Raw genomic sequence first — 27,901 nt, forward strand, 5'->3', positions numbered from 1 at the left:
ACATATGTGACATGTCAGCGATATTACTGTTGTGCACTCATTTTTTATTTTTTTTTAGTTTAGGAGATGAACTTTAAATATCGTTTGATAAAAAAAATAAGTTGTTACAAAATAAAGTCTATGGTTTTTGCTAATCAAAAAAGGGGGATGAAAAAGAGTATTTGAATTTATCATTATTAGGTGTAATGATGAATGACAAATTGACATACATGTAAAAGCAAATATGTACAAGAAAATATAAGGAAATGCACATGCAGCACTTATTTTGCTATATTTCACTATGTGGAAGTGTGAGGCAACACATACATGAGCAACACATTACAGAGAAAGCAGTAAAGAATTACACATAAAGTGGATTCAAGAGAACAACAGACTGTTTATTAAGTCACAAGTAATAAAACTTAAAGATCTGAGTTACAGACATTATTAGTTACCAACAACAAACAACAACAGTATTTTCAGAAAATATACAAACGTGGTTAGTTTTTTTGGACCATAGAAGGAAATTGAATTTTAAGCATAAATATGCACAGACTACATTGAAACAGATGTGATTTAGACAATAAGTTAAAGGATTGTTCAAATATTTTTCAGTTCAAGAATATGTACAGAGAAATGATAATTAGACTATATGAAGTTGAGAAATAATAGCTTAATTGGCTGTTGATCTGTTTTCTCATGTTACCTGTGGTTGTTACCTAACTGGAAATGATAGGCCATCCATTTATTGTTTATTTATGTTTTGAATAAGGGGCAATCAGAATAAGATTTTCTCTTCCCTGCACCTTCTCGGTCATGAATGTGTACAAAGAAATTCAATTGAATTTTTCATGAATCATCAACATCTTTTTCTGGAAGTGTGCACTGACATGAGCAGAACAAATAAATTAAATGAGGTTTAAAATATTGTTAAAATAAAAAAAAGAAAATAAATTAAATCGTTGAAATAAGATAATCTTACAGTGTAACCAAACATGAAATATTTTAACAGCTTTCTATTTTTGATAAATATAAGTGCTTGAACATTTAAATCATGTTGATATGTTAAATAACATTGTCAATTTAAATATTGCACCGAAAAAGAAAAAGAAAAAGAAAAAGAAAAAGAAAAAGAAAAAGAAAAAGAAAAAGAAAAAGAAAAAAACATTTAAAACATGAAGTAAATTTATGTACAAAATATCACAGAAATGAACCTTAAATGTGAAATCTTGATTCTTCTTCCAACTGATGTCATGTCAAGGATCACATCTCTAAAGTCGGCTTAGGGGATCGTAAATGTCTGGCACTTTTGGTGTAACAGCGTTGATGTTGCTGAGCTGTCTGATCATGTTTGTGTCTGCCCGAGTCCTTCCAGCCACTCCAGCACAGTGTCCAGTTCACCCACAGCCTTCTGTGCTGCCTGGTTTATGTGGAGCTTCTCAGAGTGAGAGAGAGAGACCAAGAGAGAGACAGGAAGAGCATGATTACATTATTTGAAATTGTGAAAAGTGTAAAAATATTTCTTATGTGTTGTTTTTGCATGGCTGCCTATTAGGAGTCAAACATTTGATATATACTGTAGTACTTACTTAAATAAAAATAAAATATTGTCTTTAAGATTTCTTTTGACCTTCAGGAGTTTTCCTTCTTTTTTTTAAATAACAAATGTAATAGTCATATAATTTATGTGTAGGTCTCATCTTTATTATTATTATTATTATCAAGTAATAGCTGATACGACTAAAATATTCAGAAGCTAATGTTTGTATACTTTACATCAAATGTCCAGACTCAAGTATCATTACAGAAAGTTTCATTACAGATTTCTTTTAGGGTTTACTCTGCAGTACCCTCTAGAATCTACTTTGGAAATGCATTTAGAGTCATCTGCAGCATCAATGGTTCTTTGTTATATTAGGTACCTTGATAAACTCAGCATGCAGGGAGTCGATTGTTCTCTGTGTCTCCTCTCCACAATGGCAATGCTGCACAGAGAAGAGCATGATTATTAATGCAACTTTTTTTTTTTAAACATTTAAATAATTGAACAACTAACTTACTGAACAACTACGCACTTACACATTTATGTATATCTCTTCTAATGCTGACAAAAGCATTGGCCAGGGCGCTGGAGTTGCGTTGGTGCTGTGGTTGAGAAGAGGCGTAGTTGCTGAACACTCTCTCAACATAGAAACGCAGCACAAGACGCACGAAACAGCACGTCTGCCCCTCCTGAAAAAAGGTCAGAAAAGAGCAACTCTCACACTCTCATACTTTATATACTGTTTGTGCATATATATACTGTTGATCAGTCTAGGGCTTAGAATTGAGAAATATATGATACATGTAATTACTACTACATGGTGAGAACAGCACAAGGACTCACATGAACATCTTTCATCAATGATCTGTCCAGAAGTTTCACTCCTATCTCTTTGTCCTCTTCTACCTGTAATATAAACACCACAAAAAACTCATTAAAATCTCTTTCAAGTTTCTGTAAGTTTCCCACATACAGTAAGTTGCCATACACAGATTTATTGCAATGTTTCATGTGTATTTGAGTGTATTAAAATTATTTGCACTATGCCTTTATGTGATGCTGAATAAGGCAGCTGCATCTTTTGATTTTGTGTGTGTATTAGACTCACTGCATATGATCGTAAGGCAGAGTAATATTCGCGCAGTTCGTGTGTATGAACATTGACAGTGCAGCTGTCCAGATGCAGAGTTCGGCCCTCGGCGAGGTCACTCAGGCAGGTGATCAGAAGGAGCAGGCAGAGAGAGCAGCGGAGAGAGCAGCCGAGCAGCATCTTCATCACTGTGGTTATCTGCTGGGAAAGCTAACAAAAACATTTTGCTTGTTGAAATCTACAACAATTCATTATTTATTCATATTTTATACATTATATATATATATCTAGAGCTGCAACAGTTAATCAATTATTGACTTGTTAACTATTAAATTATTGCCAACTATTTTGATTATCGATTCAATGTTTTGAGTCATTTCTTTGAGAAGAAAAGGCCAAATGCCAGTTCATCTTTCGGTTGAAGACAAACAAGACATTTGAGGACATCATCTTGAGCTTTGGGAATCACTCATTCATCATTTTTTACCATTTGGTGAAATTTTATGGATCAAACAACTAATCGATGAAACGAGAAAATAATGGATTGATTTATCGTAAATGATAATAATTGTGAGTTGCAGCCGTACATTTAGTGTTGCAACTAACAATTAGTTTAATTACTAATTGTTCAGTATTTCTACTATTTAGACGAAGTGACATCTCCGTAACACTTCTTTAATCAGTTTACAGTCATTTAAGGAATATACATACAAGTGAAAATCAGATGCGTTTTAGACTCTTATATGTGTCACACTCCAGAAACAGAGGGTCCTTTGCTTCTCATAATGCAACTCAGTCACACCTTTAATGAACCCCCCTGTCTCCTAAATGCAATTCAAATTTTGCATTTCAAATTTTCAAAACATTTAAAACTATTTTCACAGGATAAGTCGTATGACTCATGACAATACGTCTGAACGCCTTATGTAAAATTGTTGCTGTGCCCCTTTAATAAAATTAATAATAAAATTGCTGTTTTAATACATTCCTGTCAATCAAATAAATTATTGAACAGCTACTTTTTCAGCACTATAGTAAAGCATGATAAACAATTAAGAATGCATTTAAATATTATGTTACATAAAAATGTCATAGTTCTCTCATCCCAGAAGACTTTTCTGTCTGAATTGTCACCCACAACCATGACCTGGACCAGAGTCACCTATGTTTGATAACTCACCTATGTTTGCTTTACTTGGATGAAGAGTCCCAGGAGAGCTGTGTCCCTGTGTCTGCATGCTGTCTCCTTTTATAGTGGAGTCAAGGGGACTTCAGCAGGTGTTTTCCAGCGTGCACAGACCCATATACACACATGTACCTACACCTGTACATGTACACACACTAATTGGTTTAGGAGAAGGAAATGTGTTGCAATTAAAAGAACTTCCGGCTGATGTTTCCACACCTCATCAGATGAAAGGGAAACCACTGAGGATTTCCGCCTCCCTGAGGTCGTTGTAGAGACACATCTTCGCTGTCACTAATGTGCAATCTGAGTAATTATTTGATGAGTCATTCATTAGAGTGTCGTCATTCCTCTGCAGCCCAAATATGCTATGTGCTTCTTGTTCAAATGCACATTACATCACACATGAATTAGATGATAGGTGTGGGTGTATGGTTAGAGGGTGAAAGATGTTTTTCAGCATTATCAGTTTGTTTTTGTTTTCCCATATAGATGTCTGACTCTCAAGTGCTGTATAATGGTTTAACTATATACTCTAAATGACACATCCGTCAGTGCAACAGTGTGAGAGATTCCCTTACAGTAAGTGCTATCCTTGGGCAACAGTCTCACTGGCAGTGACGAGTCCTGATCAGAAACACTTACCGGACCTGCTCACCTGCTTGTGCCTGCGTCGTCAGGTTACCATGACTGCTGAAAAATCACTCAGAGTGGAATGAAACATGAACAAGGAAGTCCAGATGAAACGGGAATAACCTGTGTTCATTTAACTATGTTAAGTCTAGTACTAGCATCTCTAGTAAATGAGGAAGTGCCAAAATTCCCTCAACAAAGTAGGTAATTCTGTGTCAAATCCGACAGAATCCAGGAAATATCATCTCAGATTTTATTCAGTGTTTGTATATATAATGTTAGGGTCTCAAAACTAAGGCCTGTAAAGATATATTTATGTTCAATTGCAATGTTTTTGTTTTTTTACCCACAAAATGTTTAATTTTTACACACAAAGACGCCTTATGTGGGGAGTGTTGGCAGTAATATCTTGAAAGTATTATTCCCAGTTTCACCAAACTTTGTAGGAAGGAAGACAAACATGTTCAGAGTATGACTTAACCATTAAAACTGTGTACTGTATGCCTATTGATTTTCTATAAGGCCCTAGATTTGGAAAAAGTAAAAAAATCCTAAATGAGAGTAATATCAATGGTATTATAAATTAATCTTTTTGCACCCATATGATATCAATTTTTTTTCTTCAAATACAATATTTCAGTAATATTTTTTCAAAGGACCAAAATGGTATGTGGGGTAATTAGTACGTATGTAGAAGGTGCTGCAACAACCTTAGCTGATTTGACAGGGAATGAGTACATGTCAGTGTCTGACATAAAAATAGCTGACAGTCAAGTGCTGTTTCTAAATGATAAAGGTCATCACAAAATGTTACAAACACAGAAAAACTTATGATCCACTAATGATCCAAGTGTCTGATTCTGTGCTGCTGCTACTAGCCTAAGATTTGTGTTCAAATAATACAGTGTACTACCTTAATACAAGCAATTTTACCTTCTATTTAGATTAAGTTCCTGTCATTTGTGCACATTTGTTTCCTCAAAAATAACAGACCACCTCCCAGTACAGTACAAAAACCCCACAAAAACCCTGCAATAAATGCCAGTTTGGTTAAGCCAGTGTTTCACAACCCTGCTTGGAGTTCCATCTTTGTGACTCTTTGTCACAGGTTGCATATGGCAATGATTTAAACATTTTGACCATTGTGTCAGATGTGACAGTAGAATCTTTTTCTGCTTCTTGTTTTTGTTTAACTTAAATGAACAATTTCTGAAACAAATAATAGATTACAGGTGGCATGTTGAGCTTCAACTCAACAGGTTAGATTTGATTGGCTTTTAGAAGCCTGTGGCTCAAATGCATCACAAAATATAAAAATGTGTGTAGCACAAACTTTAAAAAAAAAAAATCTTGTCTTGGTCATCATCTTCAGTTATCATATGACCCCTTAGGTTGCTCTTACCCCCAGGTTGTGAACCACTGGGTTAAGCAATAATGTTTTTTGATACTGACAAAAGTTGATTATTTTTTGTCATCATTGAAAATGGTCTTCTTGTGATGCTTTGTAGTTTTTTGTGTTTCTTACATATTTTGTAATTTATCATGTTGACACTTTCCTTTTTGGCATATATCAGACCTATGTGTGTTTTCAGGGCAACAGAAAGCTACTTTCACATCTGCAAAAAAGCATTTTCAGACATTATCAGTAGCAGTTGCCTCAAAATGAAACTTTATTTCATTGCAGAGCTGCTGAAATGCATTCTAAGGATGTTTTGCATTTTTGCTACTCCTTGTATTTGCTTCTCTTAATTAAAATAACCGTCCCTTATGTTGTCTAACTTTTTAATTTAATCTTTCATGATCATCACTGTAAAACAGCTTTTGACATCTGGAACTAACAGAAAATGCTTCTATGCTCTTCATGTTCATTTGCAGTCATTGTTAAGATAGAGGGCTGCATGGATCAATCTGTGACTGTTTTAAACACAAATTACAGGTCAGTGTTAACAAAATGTGACATACAATAAGTTGTGATAGTACCCACTCACATATACTAGCAACGGTTGTGATAAAATTCAACATGAAATTAAACTTAAAACATGATTAAATGAAGATGATGATGTTTTTTGAAATGAATTGCAAAAAACAATGGACACCATTCCTTAAATAAATGAATGGACTGTCATCATACCTAAAATGTAAATGCCCTTACAACAGAAAACATGATGTCACTTTGGTTCAAAGTCGTCATTAAAGATGGATAATTTGGATGAAACTAAAGAGCCCATAATGTTATCTTCTTCGGGGCATGAAAAGTAGAGGAAAGTGAAAATTTATTCATGTAACATAGTGAAAAAGGGGTGCCATAGTGGTCAGGGAAAAGTCCCCTCCATCACTTGCAAACAGGACTTTGTCTGCACTGTCAACAGAATGTCCCTCACTACCTTACATGGATCTACAGGGTGTCTCTTTACAATTAAAGAAATTCATTACAAAAGCAATTGATGAGATATGTTAATCATTTTTGTTCTATGTACTCAGTTATCAAAGTTTTTAATCACATTGCATTGCGTATCGAGCAAAGATACGGGACATCAAAAACCTGAAGCAAAAGATCACTGATGCCATTGATGAGGCTATGCTACAGCCATCATGGCAAGAAATCGAGTACTGTCTTGATGTGCTTCGTGCAACTAATGGTGCCCATATAGAGGTGTATTAAATGATTCAATTTCCACAGATTTGTCTATTCATTTGCTTTCGTAATAAATATGTTAAATTGTAAAGAGACTTTATGGACACCCTGTATATTGACTTCATTCAGACTGCCACAATGGTTCAGAACAAAGTAAATCCCTTGTTTTGTGTTTTGCTGAATAATCTATCTATCTATCTATCTTCTTCTGATCTCTATCTAGCTTCAATTTATTTTTCTATGATTACACTCCGTATTACAGCATAATCCTGTATGACTTTAATCTGACTTTCTCACGACTGTTAAAAGGTGTGTGGACACCTGTGTTAAACTTTGATTAAAGCTGAAGGACCCACAGGTGATGAAAATGCAGAGAAACGTCCATGTACCCCTCGCACAGGTGAATAGGATGTATATTCTATGATATACTAGTCATCCATTTCACAAACCTACTTTTCAAGACAGCTGCACCAGTATGTGTTTGGTGTGCGAAGAGGACATTCACCTTTTTACATGGTTGGAGGATCAGAAAAAGAAAGACAGCAACATGGCTGCCTCTACTTTGTAGTATTATTTGCATAACAATCAGATTGTGACAGAGCTCTTGAACACTAAAACTGACATTGAGGAACACTGAATACTGTGAAACAAGGACTACTGAGTTACAATGAACACCGGAAAATATTACTAGTACTATGAAATAATGAGGAACACTGAATACTGTGTAACACCTAATACTGAGTTTAACTTTATACTATATGAAACACCAAGTTACACTGAATATTGTGTAACACCCAATACTGAGTTTCACTTAATACTATATGAAACACCAAGTTACACTCAATATTGAGTTAAAACTTAATACTGTGAAATACTGAGTAACGCTGAATACTGTAAACAAGTACTGAGTAACAATAAGTAATACTGTAGGTTGGAGCAGTTACCAAAGAAATTACTGTAAACTAAAACTGAAATGAACAAAAAAAATCAACATAACTCATGAAAACTTAAAATGGAGGTTTTCGCAAATGAATTCTTCCAATGACCAAAGAAAAAACTTTTATTTTTTCATTATTTGTACAAAGATTCTTTATACAGAAGAATAATATACAGAAGAATACGAATAAAAAGGATAAAATGAGATTTTTACATGGAGTACCTTGAAAATCACAGGCACATTTCGGACAGTTTCAACTACATGGTAGTTATGTTTAAACTGGTTCTTCAACTGCAGGTCTGTCTGTTCTACGTGGTTGCAGCTCTACTCTGGTCACATCTGCTTATGAACATAACTACCCTCCGCATCTGTAGCACGTCTGTCAATGTACCTGTATTTTCAGGATTTTCTCATTCAATTTTTTACATTGTATATTCATAAACAAAAAGAAAAAACAAACAAAAAAAAGACTGATGAATTGCAACTCCTACCAAAACTTAAGCCCAAATGTCATATCCAATTTTTGGCAACTTATCCTCAAAGATGAGAAGCTTGAACCGTCAAAGCTTTATGGATGTATTTGGAGTTTTTCACTAAAACAATTCCTCAGTATGTGACTGTGTGTGTGTGTGTGTGTGCATGCATGTGTTTTTATGTGTGTGTGTGTGTGTGTGTGTGTGTTTGTGTGTGTATGCGTGTGCATGCATGCCCCTGGGCCTTTAATTTCCTAAATGACAATAGAGTGAAGGTGTCTGAAGCACATGATGACATCCAGCGGGATAGGAGGGCTCAGGTGATTTCCATCCAAACGCAGGTACCTGAAGCAACAGAACCCATTAGTTCCTGACACTATTATTTTCTTCCTGTTTACTTCCTGCCAAAGGGTGCTACTGTACCAGTTTGTATTGTTGAGCACTAAGATGTGACATAACGTGACATACCTTAATCTAGGCACCACGCTGTTATCACTCTCAACAGCCTGCAGGCTGTACGGGCAGAGCAGGGTGCCATTGATGCCTGTCGGGAATCACAATCACAAAGTGAAACATCCAGTCCTCAAATGTTATTTCCCTTCAAACAAGCAAGAATAAAAACAATCTGCTAATTGAGTGTGATCATTTCACTCATTTACAACTTAACATTTGTAATTAATTGACTCCAAAGCTCTAAAACTAAGGACAGATATAAAAAAGATATGAGTCAGTTAAGCAAACAAATGAGATAATGCAATAAATTATGTCTCTATGTGTCAAATGTTGTGCCATTTATTTTACTTGTCTATTTTTGACTACAATCTGTAGATAAAAAACAGTGTATCAGCTTATGATAATCATGAATTAATTGTGTTACACTGAAATGCTTGTTTGTGGTAAAAATAATGTTCAACAAACAGCAATTTGATTTTCAAGCACAGCGATTCAATGTTATGGCCACTAGGGGGCAGAAGAACTTCAAAATGCTGACAAACAGCCCTGACATGACCTTGTACTTATTTATATAAAAAACATATGCACACAAATATTTGCTTGAGATAGATTAGGCCACATAAAGAAACTTAGATAATGAGGTTTATGAGAAAGTAGGTCAAGTGACTCATAAAAAACAACTTCAGACATAAAAACATTTTTGTGTAGTGTAGTGAGATACTCAGTTCAGGGAGTCTGTTCTTAATCAGATCTTGGTATATCCCACATAGCGATTGGCTGATTACATGTCTATTGTCAGTGGAGTTCTACTGTCATTGATTTTATTATTTACACCTGTGCTTTCCCTACTGTGATGTTAAAATGTCCTGCACAGAAGTATTGGTAAATGTTGTTTGGTGAAATTCCCAGTATAGCTCCACCCAACATGAACTTAATGCAGATGTCTAAGTAGCCAATAATTGAAAACTCCTGTGTATGCTAAAATACAGGAATTATAGCTTTCAAACTAGTGTACATAGTCTACTGTGACTGCTCTTGTGCCCGTCCTCACCCTGGATCTGTTTAGTCTTAAAAGTGTATATCCAATCAAGTTGAAAATGTTATTTATCTGGTTGTTTTATTGACCAGATCACTGTCTTAAGGTGGGGTAGTTCTAATTTGCTTTGTTTTGACCCTTTCTGTGGTTATGTCTTGTAAACATTTTGTGTTTCAATCCTGTGTCATGTAGAATATCATGATGTTCTTTGGGGGTGGGGGTGGGGGGTGGGTTAGTATGTGTCTTCTGTGATTAAGAACAGTCAAAGTCAAAGTGAATGCACAATGACATATGTTAAAAAATAAGTAAAAATATTTGAAAAAAACAAGAAAACTTGTGTATACATTCAGGGCCTTTACAAAAAAGTCCATATGAAAAGTCTTACTCTCGATGCTGTTGTGGTTGAGGTGCAGGTGCTCCAGGTGTCCATTGAAGCGAGGAACAGAGGCAAGCTGATTGTGGGAGAGTTGCAGGTCCAGCAGGGTGGTTATGTTGAACACATTTTTGGGAACTCCTTTATCACTCAGCTGGTTGTAGTTCAGCCTCACGAACGCCAGGTGAGAGAAGCCTTGGAAGTAGTCTCTGAAAAGAATGATATACAGAAAGGACAGCTGTGAAATTTCACATCCAGCCAACATCTAATAATGCATGCTGACGCATGTACACTGTGTACTTGCCTTGGGATGTCATCAATACGGTTCCTGTCCAGGAAAAGCTGTATGAGGCCACTTGGTATCCCAGCAGGCATCTTTTTCAGAACATTGTGAGCCAGATTGAGCTGCATCAGGCCGTTCAAGTCCTTAAATATGTTCTTTCCCAGGTCGTTGTCACTCAGCTGAGAGGGAAGACACCAGGAACATATTCATGTTTAGTTCAGAAATGAAATGCTTAAAATATGTTTGATGCTGTTCATAACAGAGTGTAGTAAGATGCTACATCTAAGTAGAGAGGTTCACCTGGTTGTGGTACAGGTCAAGCAGAGTCAGATTCCCCATCTTGCTGAAGGCACCAGCAGGGATCTTTGAAATGCGATTCCTACTGAGGCGAAGCTGTTCCAGGCTTGCTGGAAGGCCTGAAGGAACCTCTTTCAGATGGTTATGCTGTGCATAGAGGTACAACAGACTAGGGACCTTCTGAAACACCTGCACAAGAGAAAGATACAGAAAACCAATGGTTTAGATGGTTTCATGGGATTTTTAATTAATAAATAAAAATGGAGGAAACTCTCTGACCTCTTTGTCTATTCGATGGAGGCGGTTGTTTGCCAGGTTGATCCAGCGGACGTCACTGGCGTTGACAAACGATTCTGCTGTCACCTCCGAGATATAGTTGTTCTGCAGGTACAAGTAATGGGTTCTGGGTGGGATGATAGGGATCACACGGATGTTCCGGTTCTCACAGTTTAGAGAGTTTGGATAGCTTGGGGAGCATGAACACTCTCTGGGACAGTCGGGAAAGATAGAAGGTGGGCCCAGGATAGGCGGGGGGAAGTCTGTGGGCTCCTGGGGCTCTGGCACTGCTGGTACAGCAGGCTTGGGGGCAGGCTTCCTGGGGGTGGTTGGACGTCTGGTGGGTTTCTTTGGCCGAGGTCTCTGGGTGAACACTGCCCCCATCAGGAGAAACAGAGCCAATGCAGAGAAGAGTACCACGCCGGCCTTCATGGTCCTAAAATAGAGCATAAATCAGATTTTTACTTTCTACAGCATCACATAGGACTCAACCCACAAGGACAACATTAGGATTCGACCCAACCCAAGAAACAAGAAATCTAAAGGGATTTTTGATTCAGATTTTAATTTTAAAGCTCATGTGCAGGATTTTACAAAACAGCATTTTATCATTTAAAGTGAGGCCAGAGACACTAGACTTGTTAACAACAAGCAGGCTGGACTACCATAATGCTTTCCTTTCTGGTCTGCTGAAAAATTCTAAATTCTGCCAGCTGCACAAGTGCTGACAAAGACCAAAAGGAGAGCACACACTGAAAGTCTTTACACTGGTCACCTGTTAGTTTTAGCATTGTTTTTAAATTAACTAGATTTGCAAATTCTTTCCATGCACTAGTGCACAGTCTTGCAACATACGACCTCTCAGAAATGCTTTTGGTTTATGCACACCAGATCCTCAGCTTCTTCTTTTTTAGCTGGTCCACAAAGCACAACAAAAACTTTTGGTGATGCTACTTTTAGCTGTTTACATTCTGAGTTGCAGGAACAGACTTCGGAGGATCGAAAATATAGATATTTTTTAACATAAACTAAAAACCTCTCTATTCAGTCTGGCTTTTATGTATCATTTTATAATTTTATGGGTTTACTATTCATACTTATTTTATTCTGTTTTACAATTTATTTATTTCTGTAGTATATTTAGATAATTTATTGTTATTATATTCATTGTATAATATTTTATTTTTGTATCTTTATCCTTTGTTATTATCTTTACTCCTCATCTTTTATTGTTGTCTTCTTCAGTTAACTTTTTTATTTTTGGTTAATTATTTCAGTGTGCATTACTCTAAATCCATTTTTCATCAGCTTTGTCATCAGCTTGTAAAGTACATTAAAGGGCCTTTTATATTTTTGAAAGGTTATATAAAAAGGTTTGATTGATTGATTGATTGATTGATTGATTGATTGATTGATTGATTGATTGATTGATTGATTGATTGATTGATTGATTGATTGACTGATTGATTGATTGAGAGAAAGAAGCTGCCCCTCAACACATCACCTGTCATTTTGGTTCTGTTGGTTAGCCAGTATGGTCAGCTGATCTTTCCCATAAAGATAATTGATGTAATAGATTTAATAACTGGAATGCATTTGGACCTCTTTGTGTTTGTCTCTCTCTCCCTTCTTGGCAAGTGCTGACGCTCAAGTGTGCACAAGCTCTGCTTCAGTTATTATCAGATATTCAGAAGCTCAGTTCAGAACAAGACGGTTATCTCTGAGAATTCGCAAACCTCAGCAACCAACTGTTTGTGTTTGCCTTTTGATCTTCGATTTGTTCAACCTGTGTTGCTCCAGATGGTCTCACTGAGATAGAGACAGGTGAATGAAACAGACAGACAGGTTTGTTTTGGATGTTGATCATGAAACAAACACGTCCAACAAGCTTTCACTTTACTGCTCTTTGATTTTCAACATCACTTTTATAATCAAATATTGCAGTCTGCTGCTGCTGTTACATAAGTGGAAATGTTGCTACTCATGACTTCACTGTCCCATAGGGCTGAAAAGAATGAGAACATTAAGAGAGAAGTCTGTGTCTGTATAAGATTTCCAGTATCCCTAAGAGGTTCCATTACTGCGAATAAGTAATAAAAAATGTCAACTACTGCTGTAAACCAATTGATAAATTCAGTAGGAATGAGACATGTGATAATGTCAAAGTGACGTAAATTGATTTGTTATCCCAGTTTAAACTAATGGAAGGTAGACATTTGCAGTATCATGTAGTCCACAAGTTTGAGAAAGGCAAAGTGATTTGTTTAGAGTGATTAAATTCAAAAGGGGCACATTCTGATACAGGAAATTAGTACTTATGAGAGAGAGAGGAGAGGTATAAAGGCTCCATTGTCTGCACAGGGCCAGAGGGAGAGTTGAGGAGGGGAAGACTGGAGGTCTGGAAGGTTAAGGCTCTTTTACCCAGGAGAGACACAATGGGAACTGGACTAAATCAAATTAGACTCTGATGAAATCAATTTGTATCTGAAGTGTTGTTTAAACATATTGTAAGCACTGGTACATTACAACCCATGTTTATATAGTGTTAACATGTTAAGAGTTAACATGTACTTTAGTGGTATTTAACCTTTTATCATGAGTGAGTTCGTGCTATTAACATGAAACTCTTTTCAGAGTAATGTGAAAGTAGGGGTTTGGTTGCATTACAGTATTTTTGCATATTGATGGTATACAAATCTATCCACGACATACCCAAGAGAGCAAATTGAAAGAGATTTGAGGCGTGTAATTGATCTATGTTTAAACTTGTGCAGCCTAAAAAGTTCTTGTGTTTGTCCATGTGTGTCCAATGTAATGACCTCGAAGCCCTCAGAGAGGCAGACGTATACAAATGCATACACCAAAGCTACAAATACAGATGTTTTTCACCATTGCAAACATTTACACTGCTTTGAAGATTCATTTACTTTTTAGATTGGAGGGAAACATATGATGATTGTATCTCAAAATCCTTGAATGGTGATGTGCACTGTGCATTATGTCTCATCAGCATAAGCCTGCTGTAAATAATCACCACCAAAATACATCATATTTCAGCACAAACACACTATTATTTTTACTATGCTTTGGTCATTAAATCCACCTATTTGATAAACATCACATATGAATCACGAGGCAGGAATGAATCTTCCAGCCAGAATGTGTCCTGCCTGGAAAAATAAATCGGAACTTTTCTCTGACGGTGTTCCCTGGCACTGCCCATCCTTTTCCCTGTCAGCCATCCAGAGCCTCCTGGCCCCTTGTTCAAAACCAGAACCAGCTCTCCCTCCTTCCTTGCTGCTGTCATGAGCAGCTGTTGGTGAATAATTATTGACTGACCCACAGTCAGAAATGGCTTATTCAATAGTTTATTTGTAACTTTGCCAAGAAAGTCAACATGAGAACCACACTCCCAGCAGTGTGTCACAGATAACTCTATGATCATTTTATCATTGGCTTGAATTCATGTTACTGCATCACAAACATTTCAGGTTTGACTAGCTGAGAGATGGATTCCTGATATGAGCAGAGAAACTTTGACTAGTCATAACTAATGACTTTCAATGATTAATTTATTATCAATCATTATCAGTCACAGTGTAATTGTGGTCATTTTGAATATGACAAGTAAAACAAGTGTAGGTGTCTTTAAACTTAAGTACTTGCTGAGCAGCACTAGGTGCAAGTCCTCTATGGGATTCAAAGGCGTTATTAGCATCTTTGTTCAATCCAGACTGCACAACAGAGCTCAGACATATGACTCAGATGTCTGAAAATATTTGTGACTGATTCTACTCAATTACAAAAGTTTCAGTTCTACATTAGATCAACAGTTACAGAAGTATCTGCCCCCTTCCTGAAACCCTCCTCACCAGTCTGCACTGATGTTACATTATTGCCAGAACATTTTCTCATGTGGGTGTGGCTGTTCTGCAGTAACTGTGCAAAAGTTGACTTTACATCCGTGTTAACTCCATCTGGATGTGGAGTGATGGAGTCAGAAGGAATGCAGACAAAAAAACACTAATAAAATAAAATAAAATGATTATAACCTAAAGTGAGACAAACAAAACTGTACACCATCAGGATCCTGCACATCAGTCACATCTGTCAGTCAGTCTCACTGTCATCACTGCTTCTTTGTCCTCATCATCATCCAACTCAACAAAAATCAATCACTGCACACTGCAAAGAGGGTTTTTAAAAAAAGCTAACCCTGTTATAATACAATGATTCACCACAGTCTGTTTTTAAAGGTTGTGGTGAATCAGATGCTGTGGTGCATACCTAAGATTTTTTTTCACAGTTTCATAATATCATTTTCAGTTTTCTTTTTTTTCTTCTTTTTTTCAGTCTTTGGTTAACACCCATCCAATAATATGATCCTTGATTTAATGGGTTGGCTAGAAATTCACTGCAAGGTAAGTAAAATTTATGATGACAAAAATTCCTAATTGTTCACTATCCTGAAAACTGTGATGGTCCATTTGATGAGCTGCAAAAAGAAAAAGCCAAAGTGAGTCACAACACAAAAGCTTCACTCTCCTCAAACTTTTGTGCAGCAGCAGCCCTCTTCACTCTCCTGGTGAAAAAGGCTGAAGTCAAGGTGAGTGTGCAGCAGCAGAGAAAATAGAGGAGTCAAAGTACAGGATAGCTCCCTGGAGGACAGAGTACCACTTTGTGTGTCGCAACGTTTCTATAGAAACACAACAGCATGGCTCTGCTGTACCTGTGCCAGGATTCCCTCTTAGTCAATTAAAACAAACATACAGAACGAATTCTGCTCTCCATTTCAAACACAAACGCACTTTTGCCTTCTTTCTTATTTAGATGATCATGTCCCATCTAAAACAGTCCCCCTAGAAACAACAAATAAAATTTCTTACCTGCTTCTGGTACCTGCCCTCTTTTGTCAAGTCACAAGTTTTGTGTCTTTTCTTTTCTCTGCCTTTCTAATTCTTTTCCTACCCCTCCCTCTCTCTATCTTCCTCTGTTTCTCTCCGTCCCTAACCCTCAACTCTCCTCCCTCTTTCTCTCTCTCTCCCCTGGTGGACAAGCATGCTTGTTGGGGTTGTTCCCTGGCTTTTTTCCCCTCTCAAGGTCACAGTGGTTCTTTATTCCCCCCTTCTGCTTGGCACACGGCCAGTAAGATTTAATCTTAATTCCTTTTGGAAGACCGCTGACTCTTTCATGTGTCTGAACTGTGTCACGGTTTGTTATCATTTTGTTCTGTGGCAGCATAGCATAAGAGTGAAATAAATAAAAAGAAACAAGATTAGCTTGTGTTTCTATATCAGAAGTGTGTGAAAAATACTGTGAACACTAGATCTCTGTTAAGGAAAGCACAGCTGTAATTGCATCTCTCCTCTGTCTCCCACCCACCCCGCTATTGTTTAGATGGCTACACACAGATCCTGCCATGTGCTTTTCATTAGCAGCATCTCTCCACTGGCTCCATGGCATCTTTCTGTGTCAGTTAGATCTCCAGGAGGATTTTTTCTCTCCAGCATCAGTAAACTCAAACAGTCTGATTACCGAGCTCTAGCTGAGGCATTGGGTGCTTTGGTACGTCTTCCAGGAAGTGTGTGTGTGTGTGTGTGTGTGTGTGTGTGTGTGTGTGTGTGTGTGTCCTTATATGTCACTGGGGGTTAGGAGGTGGACATGTGTTCACTGCCCTGCATTCCTGCAGAGTGAGCAGCAGCCTAAGAATAATGAGGAGAACATATGTGGGGAACAGTTTCAAACACATGTGTACATACACATGTGTGCCTCACTTTTCCCTCGTTTTCTTTCTTTTCACCATTTCTCCCGTTTGCACCTATGCCTCCTCTTCACTCAGTCATCAGGTTTTGGGATACTGAGCTCAGCTGGGCCAAACTTCCGGGACAGACAGGGAGGAAAGGGAGGAAAGGGAGGAAAGGGAGGAAACGTCAACAAACAGGACAAAGGGAGAGAAAAGCTGAGAGAGAGAGAGAGAGAGAGAGAGAGAGAGAGAGAGAGAGAGAGAGAGGTGGATACATGTAACAAATACGTCACTCTTTTGGGTAGTAGCTTTTTCTTTTTCATCTTCTCTGCCGCTATTTAAGAGATGCTGTGGAAATGATATTAAATGACTCAGCTCCTCTGATCAACGACAGCAACCGCATCTGAAAATGTTTTTTTTATTTATTTTGTGCCGTTAGCAGGGATGACATCATTGGAAACAGTCGCTCATTAACAGTGATGTGTCATGATCTGGTTTAATATTTTTTATGTATTACGCCTACAACATAACATAATGAGAAATGAATTAGGAACCTCACTCAGAACGCAGGCAAAGTTTAAATTAAATAAACTGAAGATTAAAGCAAAGTTAATTCTTTGAATGAGGTGGTCAACCTCAAATTGTTAGCATCGTGCTGCTGTTTGGCACTCTGCTGACACTAAATGTGAAAAGCCTGGACTGTGGCTGCAGTGCTGTCTCCAAAGAGATGACTGACCAATAAATGAGGCCAATAACAGCATTTATTGCGGGCAAAACACAGCAAATCAAGAACCCAATCAACCTCATGGACAAGGCAATGCGTGCCTGCATGGGTCATATTATTGGTTCCGAAACACAGACAATTACCAGTTTCATTCTTTTAAAAAGTATTATTAGAACTTAATATGACCTATTAATAGTGGAGTAAATTACTAATATTAAGTCCTACTAATACTTAATTGTAATTATTGGTGTTTCAATATGACCCATGCAGTCACACATTACCTTGTCCAGGAGGTTTATAGGGTTCTTGATTTGCTGTGTTTTGCCCGCAATAAATACTGTTATTGGCATCATTTATTAGTCAGCCACGTCTTAAGAGACAGCACTGCAGCCACAGTCCAAGCTTTTCACATTTAGTGTCAGCAGTGTGCCAAACAGCAGCACAATGCTAACAATTTGAGGTTGACCACCTCATTCAAAGAATTACCCTGGCTCTAATCTCCAGTTTGTTCAATTTAAAAGTTTCATATGTTCAGATTTAATTTCTAAATTATTTTCTCATGACGTACATTGTAATGCCAATAAACAACATTTAATGCAGGCAAAACACACCAAATCAAGAAGCCAATCAACCTCATGGACAGAATTATGGGTGTCTAAGGTAACTTTATTTGTACGAAGGTAGATTCAGTTCATTTTGGCTTCATCCACACAAAACAAACAAATAGGTCACACACAACATAATAACAGTAAAAAGGTAAAGTGCCATCAGTGCCTCCTTTCAAAGTACTGGATAATATTAGTGTGTGAAACCCAAAAATGGCTGTTTTGATTCTTTTAATAAAGTATTAGTTGACTTAATATTAGTAATTTACTCCACCATCCTGCCTAGCAGAACAAACTGCCTTAACTGTAATCTTTGTGGCAAACGGCTATCATGTCACATACAGTAGAGCAGAGATGCAGCTTATCGACATGTTTTTCAATGTTTCTGGACAATAATGGAGGTCTACGGCACAGAGGAATATGTTATATCAGCTTTGGATAAACACAGAATACTTGTATAAAGGACTGATTCATTGTTTGTTTGGCTGTGTTATGGTTCTGTCTCAGTCTGTCCCTCCATTAGTCCACCAGCTGCCCACAGGCTTTTCTTTAGGACTGGGCTGAGTGGGAAGAAGGACAGATAAGGGAGGCTGCAGATTATATTTAAGGACTACTTGAGAAATGGTTGCTTTCTACGTTGACTGTTTGCTTGAACTACTGTAAGTGCTAAAATGAACTGAAACACTATGTTATTCAAAGGTGCAGTTATCCTTTAGTTCCATTTATGTTTTTTCATGCAGCCTAAATATGTAAACCTCTCTGCTTAACAGACTGAGTCATTCATGTTGAAGTATATTTTGCTGTGTGTGCTCGTTTTGATTTGTGCACTTATTTTAGTTGTGTTCATGTGCGGTCTGGGACAGTTTGTACATGGTTATATTATGTTTTGGACTTTTGGTTTTCTGTTTGTTCTGTTTACCTTCTATGTTCCTGTGCTCCACACCTGCCCTGCATCAAGCCTCATTAGGCCCCAGTTCAGTTTTATTGGATCTTCTTTTCTGTTTCTTCAGTATTCTTCTGTATTCTGTTTTGTGCTCATCAGCTAGCTTATTTGATGAAGACATTATTCTTCAGCCTTGCTCTGCCTGCAGTCTCCTGCATGTGGGTCCACCTACCCTGCTCCACATGAGATTTGTTGACAAAATAAATAAATAAATATATATATATATACATATATATATATGGAAAGTCACAAGCTTTATCCTTATTTACTTTTTCTTTTTCTAAAGCACTAACATTATTAAGAAAATTGCTATATGAATAAAGTTTATTATTATTACCTTGATCCTTTAAAAGTCACAACCAATGGATAGCAAGTAAAATACTATTCAGTGTATGGATGAATAGTGGAACGGGTCAGTGGGATCCTAAGAGCCAGAGCTACAGTATATGTACAGTGTTAGGTGAAAGGAGACAGGAGAAAAAGCCTAAACATGTAGTTCATGTTTCATAGAAAACACACCATTTCTGTCAAATGAAAAGGTCTAGTACAATATATGGTGTGGTGAGCCTCCTGTTTCATGCCCACCATCTCATATTATATTCATGTTTCTGTCCATTTAGACATGAATACACCATGTCAGTTGTCATCCCAAGAATAAATGTGTTATTAATTGTGCTTTTGCTTTTTTATTCAAGCTTACGTAGCTACAGTAACATTTGAAGATAACTGTGTGGTTTGGTTTCACATGGGAAAACAGAGTCACATGGCATGTGGAATGTAACTGTTAGTCCGGCAGCGCTTGGATACACACAAAGTTTGAACAGGGGTGGGTTGAGTGTTAGAGCTCTGACTTTCTGAGGCTGAATTGATCCTGTTGATTCCAGAAGAGTGATATTTATAGGGGCCTGAACCTGTTTTACTGCAGGAAATCTTTAAGCAGAAGTCTACCTACCTACTACAGTAGCTTTTTTCAAACAGATGGAGAAAGCGAGGCAGGCTCAGGCTCTGGTCCAAAATTACTCGCTGTGTATAATAACCTGAGAGTTTTCCAAGAACGGCCTGTTCTGTGATTTGGGTGATTGTGCTGTTTGGTTTAAAGGAGACGTGCTTGAGCTTCAGCCATAAATGTTTTTTGAGGAAATATGGCCAGAGGAATGCTAATTTTGCAATTTTTAAATCTGTTATATTGTAATCTGCAGCAACATGATCGATGATACAACATCCTGTAAGCACTGTGTATACATTCCCGTACATGTAAGTTCTGCAGGCTGCACCCACTAGGCCAAGCCAAACTCTCTGGCTTTGGGCGCCCACCATGGAAAATGTTAGCAGGCTTTTGGCATAGTTTACAGTATTGTCATTGTGTTTGCCCTTGAGAAATGTCATACAATTCAAATATATTTTCTTACAAATAACTTTATCAGTACACAAACAAAATTATTATTATTACATTAGTCATGAACAAACTTTGTTTTCAATTAAAGCTATGCAGGAATATGACAATCATTTTGTGAATGTTTAGATGAAAAGAGAAAACAAACTCGAACTTGATTTATTTAACACAGATGAAGCATTTAGAGTTTGTGCTCAGGTTTCAAGCTTTTGCTGTTAGCTACACCATCCACAACCTGTCTAAGTATAAGACAGCGATTATGCCACCACAGTAGCCGTTGATTCAGTGAGACTGTTCGTTGGACTGTCCTTTGTTTATCTATGAAGACAAAGGGAAAATATTTCTGTGATGATAAAACTGGTCAAATTAGTTTCTGTCAATCAAATAAATACCACTGAGTTATAAAACATCACTTCTAATACATTTAAAGGATCAATATGATTTAGTTGCATCTAGTCATGAGGTTGCAAATTGCAACAAACTGAATACGCTTCCCCTACTCCTCACCTTCCAAGTGCATTATTTTATTTTTCTTCCAACCACATTGTGCAAAGACACACCATATTCTGCCTCTGATTGGCTAGTACTCATTGACTTTGTTTAATAGTAAGAAGTGAGATGGTTAGGGTAAAAATATCAGGGGCAGCCCAATCAGAAGCAGGGTAGGGATGGGGGGTCTTCCAAACATGTAGGAGAGCCTATGGTAAACACAAAGCTCAAAAAACGCCCTCTCAGGAGCCAGTGTTTGGTTTGTTCATTCTGGGTTACTGTAGACACATGGCAGTGCAACATGGCGGCCTACATGGGAGAGGATCTGTTCCCTATCCTGTCCTATCCTAAGGGGCTCATTCTATGGCAAATAAAAGAAAACAACAATTCTTATTTTCATGTTATTATAAAATAATTAAAACATACTTATGATTAATATATTTAATTTATACACACTGCACCTTTAAATTGTATCTTTTCTGCAGAGTCATCACAGCAACAAAAGATTACAACACAAACAGAACACCATCAGTGACTGTGGATCCCAAAGGCAGCTTAGTAGCATTACATCATCCATGAAATCATAGCACCCGTGCTACTGAGCAGAGAAGTGTTTTCTCAACAAAGAAAGCTAGAAAGTCTGTAGAAAGAAGCCACCTTGACATGTAGGTATCTTCAAATCAAAGCAGATCCATAATGCCTTAAATCAAACAATATCCAGCTCAGACAGGCTTAAGCTCACACACTGTTTACATACAATCTGTGTTTCTTCTAAAGTTTTCTCATACATTACTCAGTCATTATGTCTTAAACGGTAACATTCTTCCAAGATGACAAAAGCTACAAAAGCTTTTCTCTTTGTGTAAAATAGGAGGGTGTGGCCAGGTTTTATCCACAGCTGACTGCAATCATATATCAACGGTTGATAGAAAAAACCCTGTGTTTGCATTGTGTGTGAAATGTTGGTCTGATTCCACGGATGGGAATCTATGGGTCTTTCATGGCTTTTAAGTAAAAATGGGAGACTTGTGACAACTACAAAACATGGTTAAGGCATCTTGTTCAGTATTTTTCTTACTGCGTCCTCACCACATTATTCTGATTATTATATCTGAATCTAATTAGTGATTGTGATTAATAACAGCTGTTTTTGCTGGGAAATTCTCTGTGAACAAGAAATTGACAACGCTCACAGTTGTACAGTATGCAGTGCTTAACTTTAAATCATGATGCAGTCTTCTGTCATCACACATAAGTAGGGGTAACAGCTTGTTTTGATTAAATGATATATTAGGTAAATATCTAAGTATCTACATCACTTCTGTGGTTGGAGTGAATTAAATAAAAATACCTGGACTCAGGTTTTCTTTGATCTGCAGAAAAAGCATTAAAGTACTGCATATTTTTTATATACGTTATATATAATAGTTTTATATCGCTTTAGTTTTACAGTGCACACTGACTTGGAGAAAGGACTGACAGATATTTAAACAGAAGATAAAGATAAAAAAGATATACATAAGAAGAAAGCATACCCCACTGATGCAAACGATGCCCAAATGCTTGTCATAGTATGATGTGTGGTAGTTGTGTAGTATAACAGTGTGTGTGTGTGTGTGTGTGTGTGTGTGTGTGTGTGCGTGTGTCCATAGTGTGTTGGGTATCCCACATGTGTTTTCCATATGAGGCTCTTCGGCATTATTCAATATGGAATGTCTGATACGAATTCCATAAGTAGTCGGACCCTCCTCTCACACGCAATGTCGTTCACACATACTGCTTTCAGTCTGGACCCTCAACTCAACATCTCTCATCATAAATTGCTGTGATGCAGACACCCACACCACCCCACACCTCCATTAATGTTTAGTCAGCAACTTAATCATGTGGGTAAAACACATAGTGTTACAACTACTCACTCTACTCTGAGTTTAACTGCATTATCAGCTGCCTTGAGACATGCTCAAATGGTGCAGGAGTGGTGCAGTAGCTGTGGGAAAACATCGGCTAAATCTCTCCAATGTGAGATATCACACTTATTGTAGGAAAATAGATGTAAAGAGTGAGGGCTACATCTGGTATTTGTACCAGAAATGTGTTAAATTCAAATTTTCTTGACTAAAACTACAAGTTTCATGAACAGATGATTGAGATTACATATGATTACGTGTTCTCCGACGTATTTCTGAGGGTTATTCAAGATTCAAGATTACTTTAATTTTCCCAGGGAAATTTGTCTTGTACATAAAGGCTGCCACATAAAAAATACATACAATTATAGTGCAGTAATGGACATGAAGCGTTCAAATATGTGCAAACACAACCTCTCATTTCACGCCCTTCTCATGTCCGGAGTTTATGAGTTTCACTGATGGAGGGATGTATGCGTTTTTGTGCTTATTCAGGCATCTTTTCCTGTTTCCAGTTCGTATTCGGAATACAGGACATGGGAGGGGTCAGCAATAATTTTCCCAGCCTGTTTAATTATAGTCTTCTCAAAGAGCATTAGGAGGGAGTGATGCTCTCTCACCACCATCACTTTCATTGCTGTGTGGAACTGTCTGTTTATTTGTGATTTTGACTGATATGTTACCAAACAAAGCTGAGATTCCATGATGTAATATGCACTCATCACTGCATGATAAAAAACATTTGTTACCCTCTGTTCAACCCCAAACACCTTCACTCGGTACAAAACGTAAAGTCGCTGTTGGATCCTAGTACATAAGCAATTCAAATGGGCATTGCTTTAAGCTTGTAGTCATCTCTATTTCTGAAATTGTGTTCAAAATTTATAATAAGTCAAGAAACATGAGTGGCACTTTTTTTGCAATGAAGAGTTTTTACTGCACTTCTTTTGCAATGAAGAGTTTTTACTGCACTTATTTTGCAATGAAGAGTTTTTACTGCACTGCATCTTGATGACTCTGTAAAACAGGAGAATCTCCCTTCAGACTTACCGTCTAATGGAATATAAGACAGAAGACTCAGCATCTGTGTGTGTGTGTGTCTAATGAGAGGGCTGGAGGTCTCAGTCTTACTTGTAAACCGGCCTGTAAATGAAACTAACAGCTTCCGCAGTCATCTTGCCAAAACCACAAGTACCATACAAATCTGCGATGGATTTAAAGATGATTTCTCCACCCAGCAACAGATTCTCCAGACAGCTCAGAGGTCTAAACCTCTCTATAGCTTATTCCCATGTTAGAGTCAGCTGGACCATCAGTAACCTAAAATCCCAAAATCTATCCATAGTGCCAATAATTTGAATTACTGAGACAGGACTGCCAACATTCAGCAAGCAGATGGCTAATTTATTGTCACAAAGGAACAGTATTCAAGCTCCAACAATATTTTTCTGTTGAGAAGGCATGTTAAATGTCAGGAAAACCATCTGCTAAGGCAATTACCTTACCTACATCTTTGATGACACCCACCTTCCTTTGAGTTAAAGCCAACATTTCAGTTGGAATTAACTTATGTACAATTTATGTTAAGTTTGGTCATATGTGGCCCCATAACTAATACCAGGCCTAATCTTTGCAACATTAAAATAATTAAGTAATTCTAACAAAGTTCAGTGCTAGTCACTTAAATCTGTATTTAACTCCTGAAAGAACTATCTGGCTCTTTGGCTGATAAATGCTCCTGAGCTGAACCATAACTGTTAAGTTGTTCAGTTGGTTGAAAGACGCTCTGAAACTGAATGAAACTGTAGAATCAGTCAATCAATCAGAATGATAACACCTTTCACATTATCGCTACACTAATGATTGTTGCAGCTTTAAGAAAACTGACAAAGTAATTTAGTCTCTCCTACCCTGGTTCTGAATCACTACCCACATCATCATTTTTATTTAGCAATTCAAATTCATTTTCAAAGATATCTATACAAAATAGTTGTTGGAATTTGGATCACTTCTTGTCTAACCTGCCGTAGAGAGTGTCTGTGTCTGTAGACAGAGGGATGTTATATGTGAGGGTCCTGAGTACTGCAGCTCTATGTTCCTGTTATCACACCACAGGGAGCTTCATAGAAGATTGTTTTGACTGGTGGTTTCCAAGGCAGAGTTCAGTTCAGAGGGAGGAACAGCCAGAGCTTTAATGACTCCACCAGTCAGAGAATTATTCTGTTTTTAAGTGGCTACAGAGATTATCCCCGTAACTATGACTCTTTATGAGGTATAATTTCTAAACTAACATGATTACTGTAATTTTTCGTCATCATTATCACTCAGGGATTGAAAACAGAAAAGCAAGACTTTGTTTTAGCAAACAATACCACTTGGAGCTGCAATTTAAGCACTATTATTTATTTTTCCATGTCTATTTAGCATTTTTAGCCTCATCATTTACATCTTCCTAGCTAAGAAAATCAGTGAGTCTGGAAGTAGTGATGGAAAAATTGACATTAGCTATCTGTTATTAATGACAAGCACCACCTCAGTGTCTTCACATTTATGTTTTAAAGCACCTTAAGTCAAAGGTTTATTTCACTGTGATGTGCCAGGAAGCATCATATGTTCAAATGTGCCATCTGGTTCTATGGTACCTCCTGCAGCATAAAACCTACATCTGTGTCTTCTCAATTGATTGGGAGACACTGCTGTGTGTTCATTAAAAACAGACTATATGCTGCATTTGAATTGTGTTTCCCCTCATTGCTAATAAATCTGTATTATATCACCGTACTTCATGGCTCTGAAAATGAGGAATGCAGGAGAGGTGCTGGTTTAAGTGCGCAACAGCTGATTCACAGAGTGCAGTATAACAGATGAAAATAGAGAAAATGCTAATTTGTGGTGAAGTGTTGAGTCATTTCCACGTGTATGAAAGATAGTGTTTAGATAGTGATATCAAGACAGGTAGGGTAGCTGAAGATGAGTATCAGCTTAAATACATCCGTCTTTAAAGGTCATGATTTAAGAAATAGTTAAACATTTAAAGACATATACTTATTTGCTTTCTTGCTCAGAGTTAGATAAGAAAATCATTACGAGCTTACATTTGTCTCTTAAATATGAAACTGGAGCCAGGAGACTATTAGTTTAGTTCAGCATAAAGACTGCAATGAACTAGCCAAAAAGCTAAATAAAATCACCTCTAAAGCTTCCTTATTAACACATATATCTTGTGTGGTTGATCTGTGTAAAAATTGCAGTGTAGAAAGGACAAGTTGTGGTTTCATGGACACTTATGTGTTGGGCTATTTGACAGCTGGACAGGGCCTGGCTAGCTGTTTCCCCCTGTTCCCAGTCTTTGTGCTAAGCTAAGCTAAACACTTCACATTTAACAGATGAATCTGAAAATAAAATCGATCCTGTCATTTTGCTTTTGGCAAGAAAGCAATCTAGGTTATTATAGCAGATGCACTGCTTGTTTTGTGCTTATACGCTTCTCAGTAGCAACATAGAGCCAAAGACATTTTTTCCTTCAGATAGTCTCCTTTCCATCGTGACTTAATACATACTCGGTAGACAGCAGACCGGTCATCACTGGAACAAGCGCTCACACAGACATTTATGGTTAATACTTGTTCCTCAAAGGAACTCTGTGTTAGTGAAGTTGGTCCAGACAGCCTGATCCAACCGTTACACACACAGTGCATTTATAAGACATGGTGTCACCTGGAAAATATGGCTGTGCTTTAGTCATAGTACATGGAAGACAGAAACACAAACAATGAGTAGTTAAGTAGCTGAGTGTTTGTATCAGTATTGTGTATTGTGCCTTTACCTACAGAAAAAGTCTTTACAGTTGAAAATGCATCATTTTACACTTACAAACAGATTTATAAATTTACTACATTTAGTGATTTCATCAAATGGCCAGTTTGATATGTAAACAAAATTATCAGTTCATGAAAAGGGATATTCTATAAGGTATACATTTGTGATGTTAAAGAAACCCATCATATTTTGGAGTTTTTTTCACACTTTACACTTTTACTGAAAACCATAAGACAGATAATATTATCTGGACTTACTTTGCATGCACTGCTGAAAAACATAGTCACATTTCCCTCAAATTAAATCTATCGTTACTTTGCATAGTGTAATTATGAGGAAACCGTCTCAGAGTTTTATGATCGGAAAATGGTATCATTATTATTAGGACATATTGTCATTATGAGAAAAGCAACCCAATGTTATGAGTATAGTCTTTACCATATGAGTAAGCAGGACCACAATGACTCTACCTACTTACTCCCTTGATTTGTGGCTTTGAGGTGAAATGTAGACGTATTATTATTCATATTTGTAGTCAACATTGGTGAGCAGACTCTTGTCCACCTGAGGTTGCTCCAGCAGGTATAAGTACATCTTACAGGCAATTGTTAGTATCTGTATGTTCTCCACCCTGTTCTATTCTCATCAGTTACTTGGATGCTTCCTCTAACTGAATAAACTGTGAAATGACATCATGATACAACACAGGCTTGAGAAAGGGATACACAAATGGAAGTCAAACAGTGCAGTACTGAGATCTCCACTAACACTGCTGCTACAGGTTCGTTTGCCTACAGTAGTTTGCTTCTTGTTATCTATATTTAACATGCTTTTCTTTTTATGCTGTACATATCACATACTCAGTTGTTTATACAGTACTGTACATATGTGGATTCAGTCTTCTGTACATATATGTGTACCTATATGTAGCTGTTACATTTATGTTATAGTACTACCCTACTGGTTTATTTTCCATTCTGTAAACTACATTTTTAGCTAGTGGGATGACTCTACAGGACATTGGTCTGTCAAGCGGTCCACCATTTTGGTTCAAACTGAAATATCCCAACATCTATTTGGT

General features: G+C 37.3%; 2 protein-coding genes across 3 annotated transcripts; both read right to left on the reverse strand.

Annotated features, from left to right (window-relative positions):
• Positions 1 to 1,324: 1,324 nt before the first annotated feature.
• il19l (interleukin 19 like) lies at positions 1,325 to 2,798 on the reverse strand. The gene is made up of 5 exons (XM_053315492.1): positions 2,631 to 2,798; positions 2,366 to 2,428; positions 2,059 to 2,211; positions 1,902 to 1,964; positions 1,325 to 1,414 (listed from the first exon to the last, which is right to left on the reverse strand). Exons 1-5 carry the CDS (start codon positions 2,796 to 2,798, stop codon positions 1,325 to 1,327), a joined length of 537 nt encoding a protein of 178 aa, XP_053171467.1.
• Positions 2,799 to 8,694: 5,896 nt separating this feature from the next.
• Positions 8,695 to 16,162, reverse strand: prelp (proline/arginine-rich end leucine-rich repeat protein). 2 transcript variants are annotated; one of them, XM_053316152.1, is made up of 7 exons: positions 16,081 to 16,162; positions 11,198 to 11,630; positions 10,922 to 11,107; positions 10,643 to 10,800; positions 10,351 to 10,547; positions 8,945 to 9,020; positions 8,695 to 8,821 (listed from the first exon to the last, which is right to left on the reverse strand). In XM_053316152.1, the coding sequence occupies exons 2-7, from the start codon at positions 11,624 to 11,626 to the stop codon at positions 8,731 to 8,733; spliced, it is 1,137 nt and encodes a 378-aa protein (XP_053172127.1). In that variant the 5' UTR covers positions 11,627 to 11,630; positions 16,081 to 16,162; the 3' UTR covers positions 8,695 to 8,730. The 2 variants fall into 2 exon arrangements, with proteins under 2 accessions (XP_053172127.1, XP_053172128.1); XM_053316153.1 differs by lacking the exon at positions 16,081 to 16,162 and adding an exon at positions 15,720 to 15,756.
• Positions 16,163 to 27,901: the final 11,739 nt, after the last annotated feature.

Source organism: Scomber japonicus, chromosome 3 (genome assembly GCF_027409825.1).
Source record: "Scomber japonicus isolate fScoJap1 chromosome 3, fScoJap1.pri, whole genome shotgun sequence".
NCBI lineage: Eukaryota > Metazoa > Chordata > Actinopteri > Scombriformes > Scombridae > Scomber > Scomber japonicus.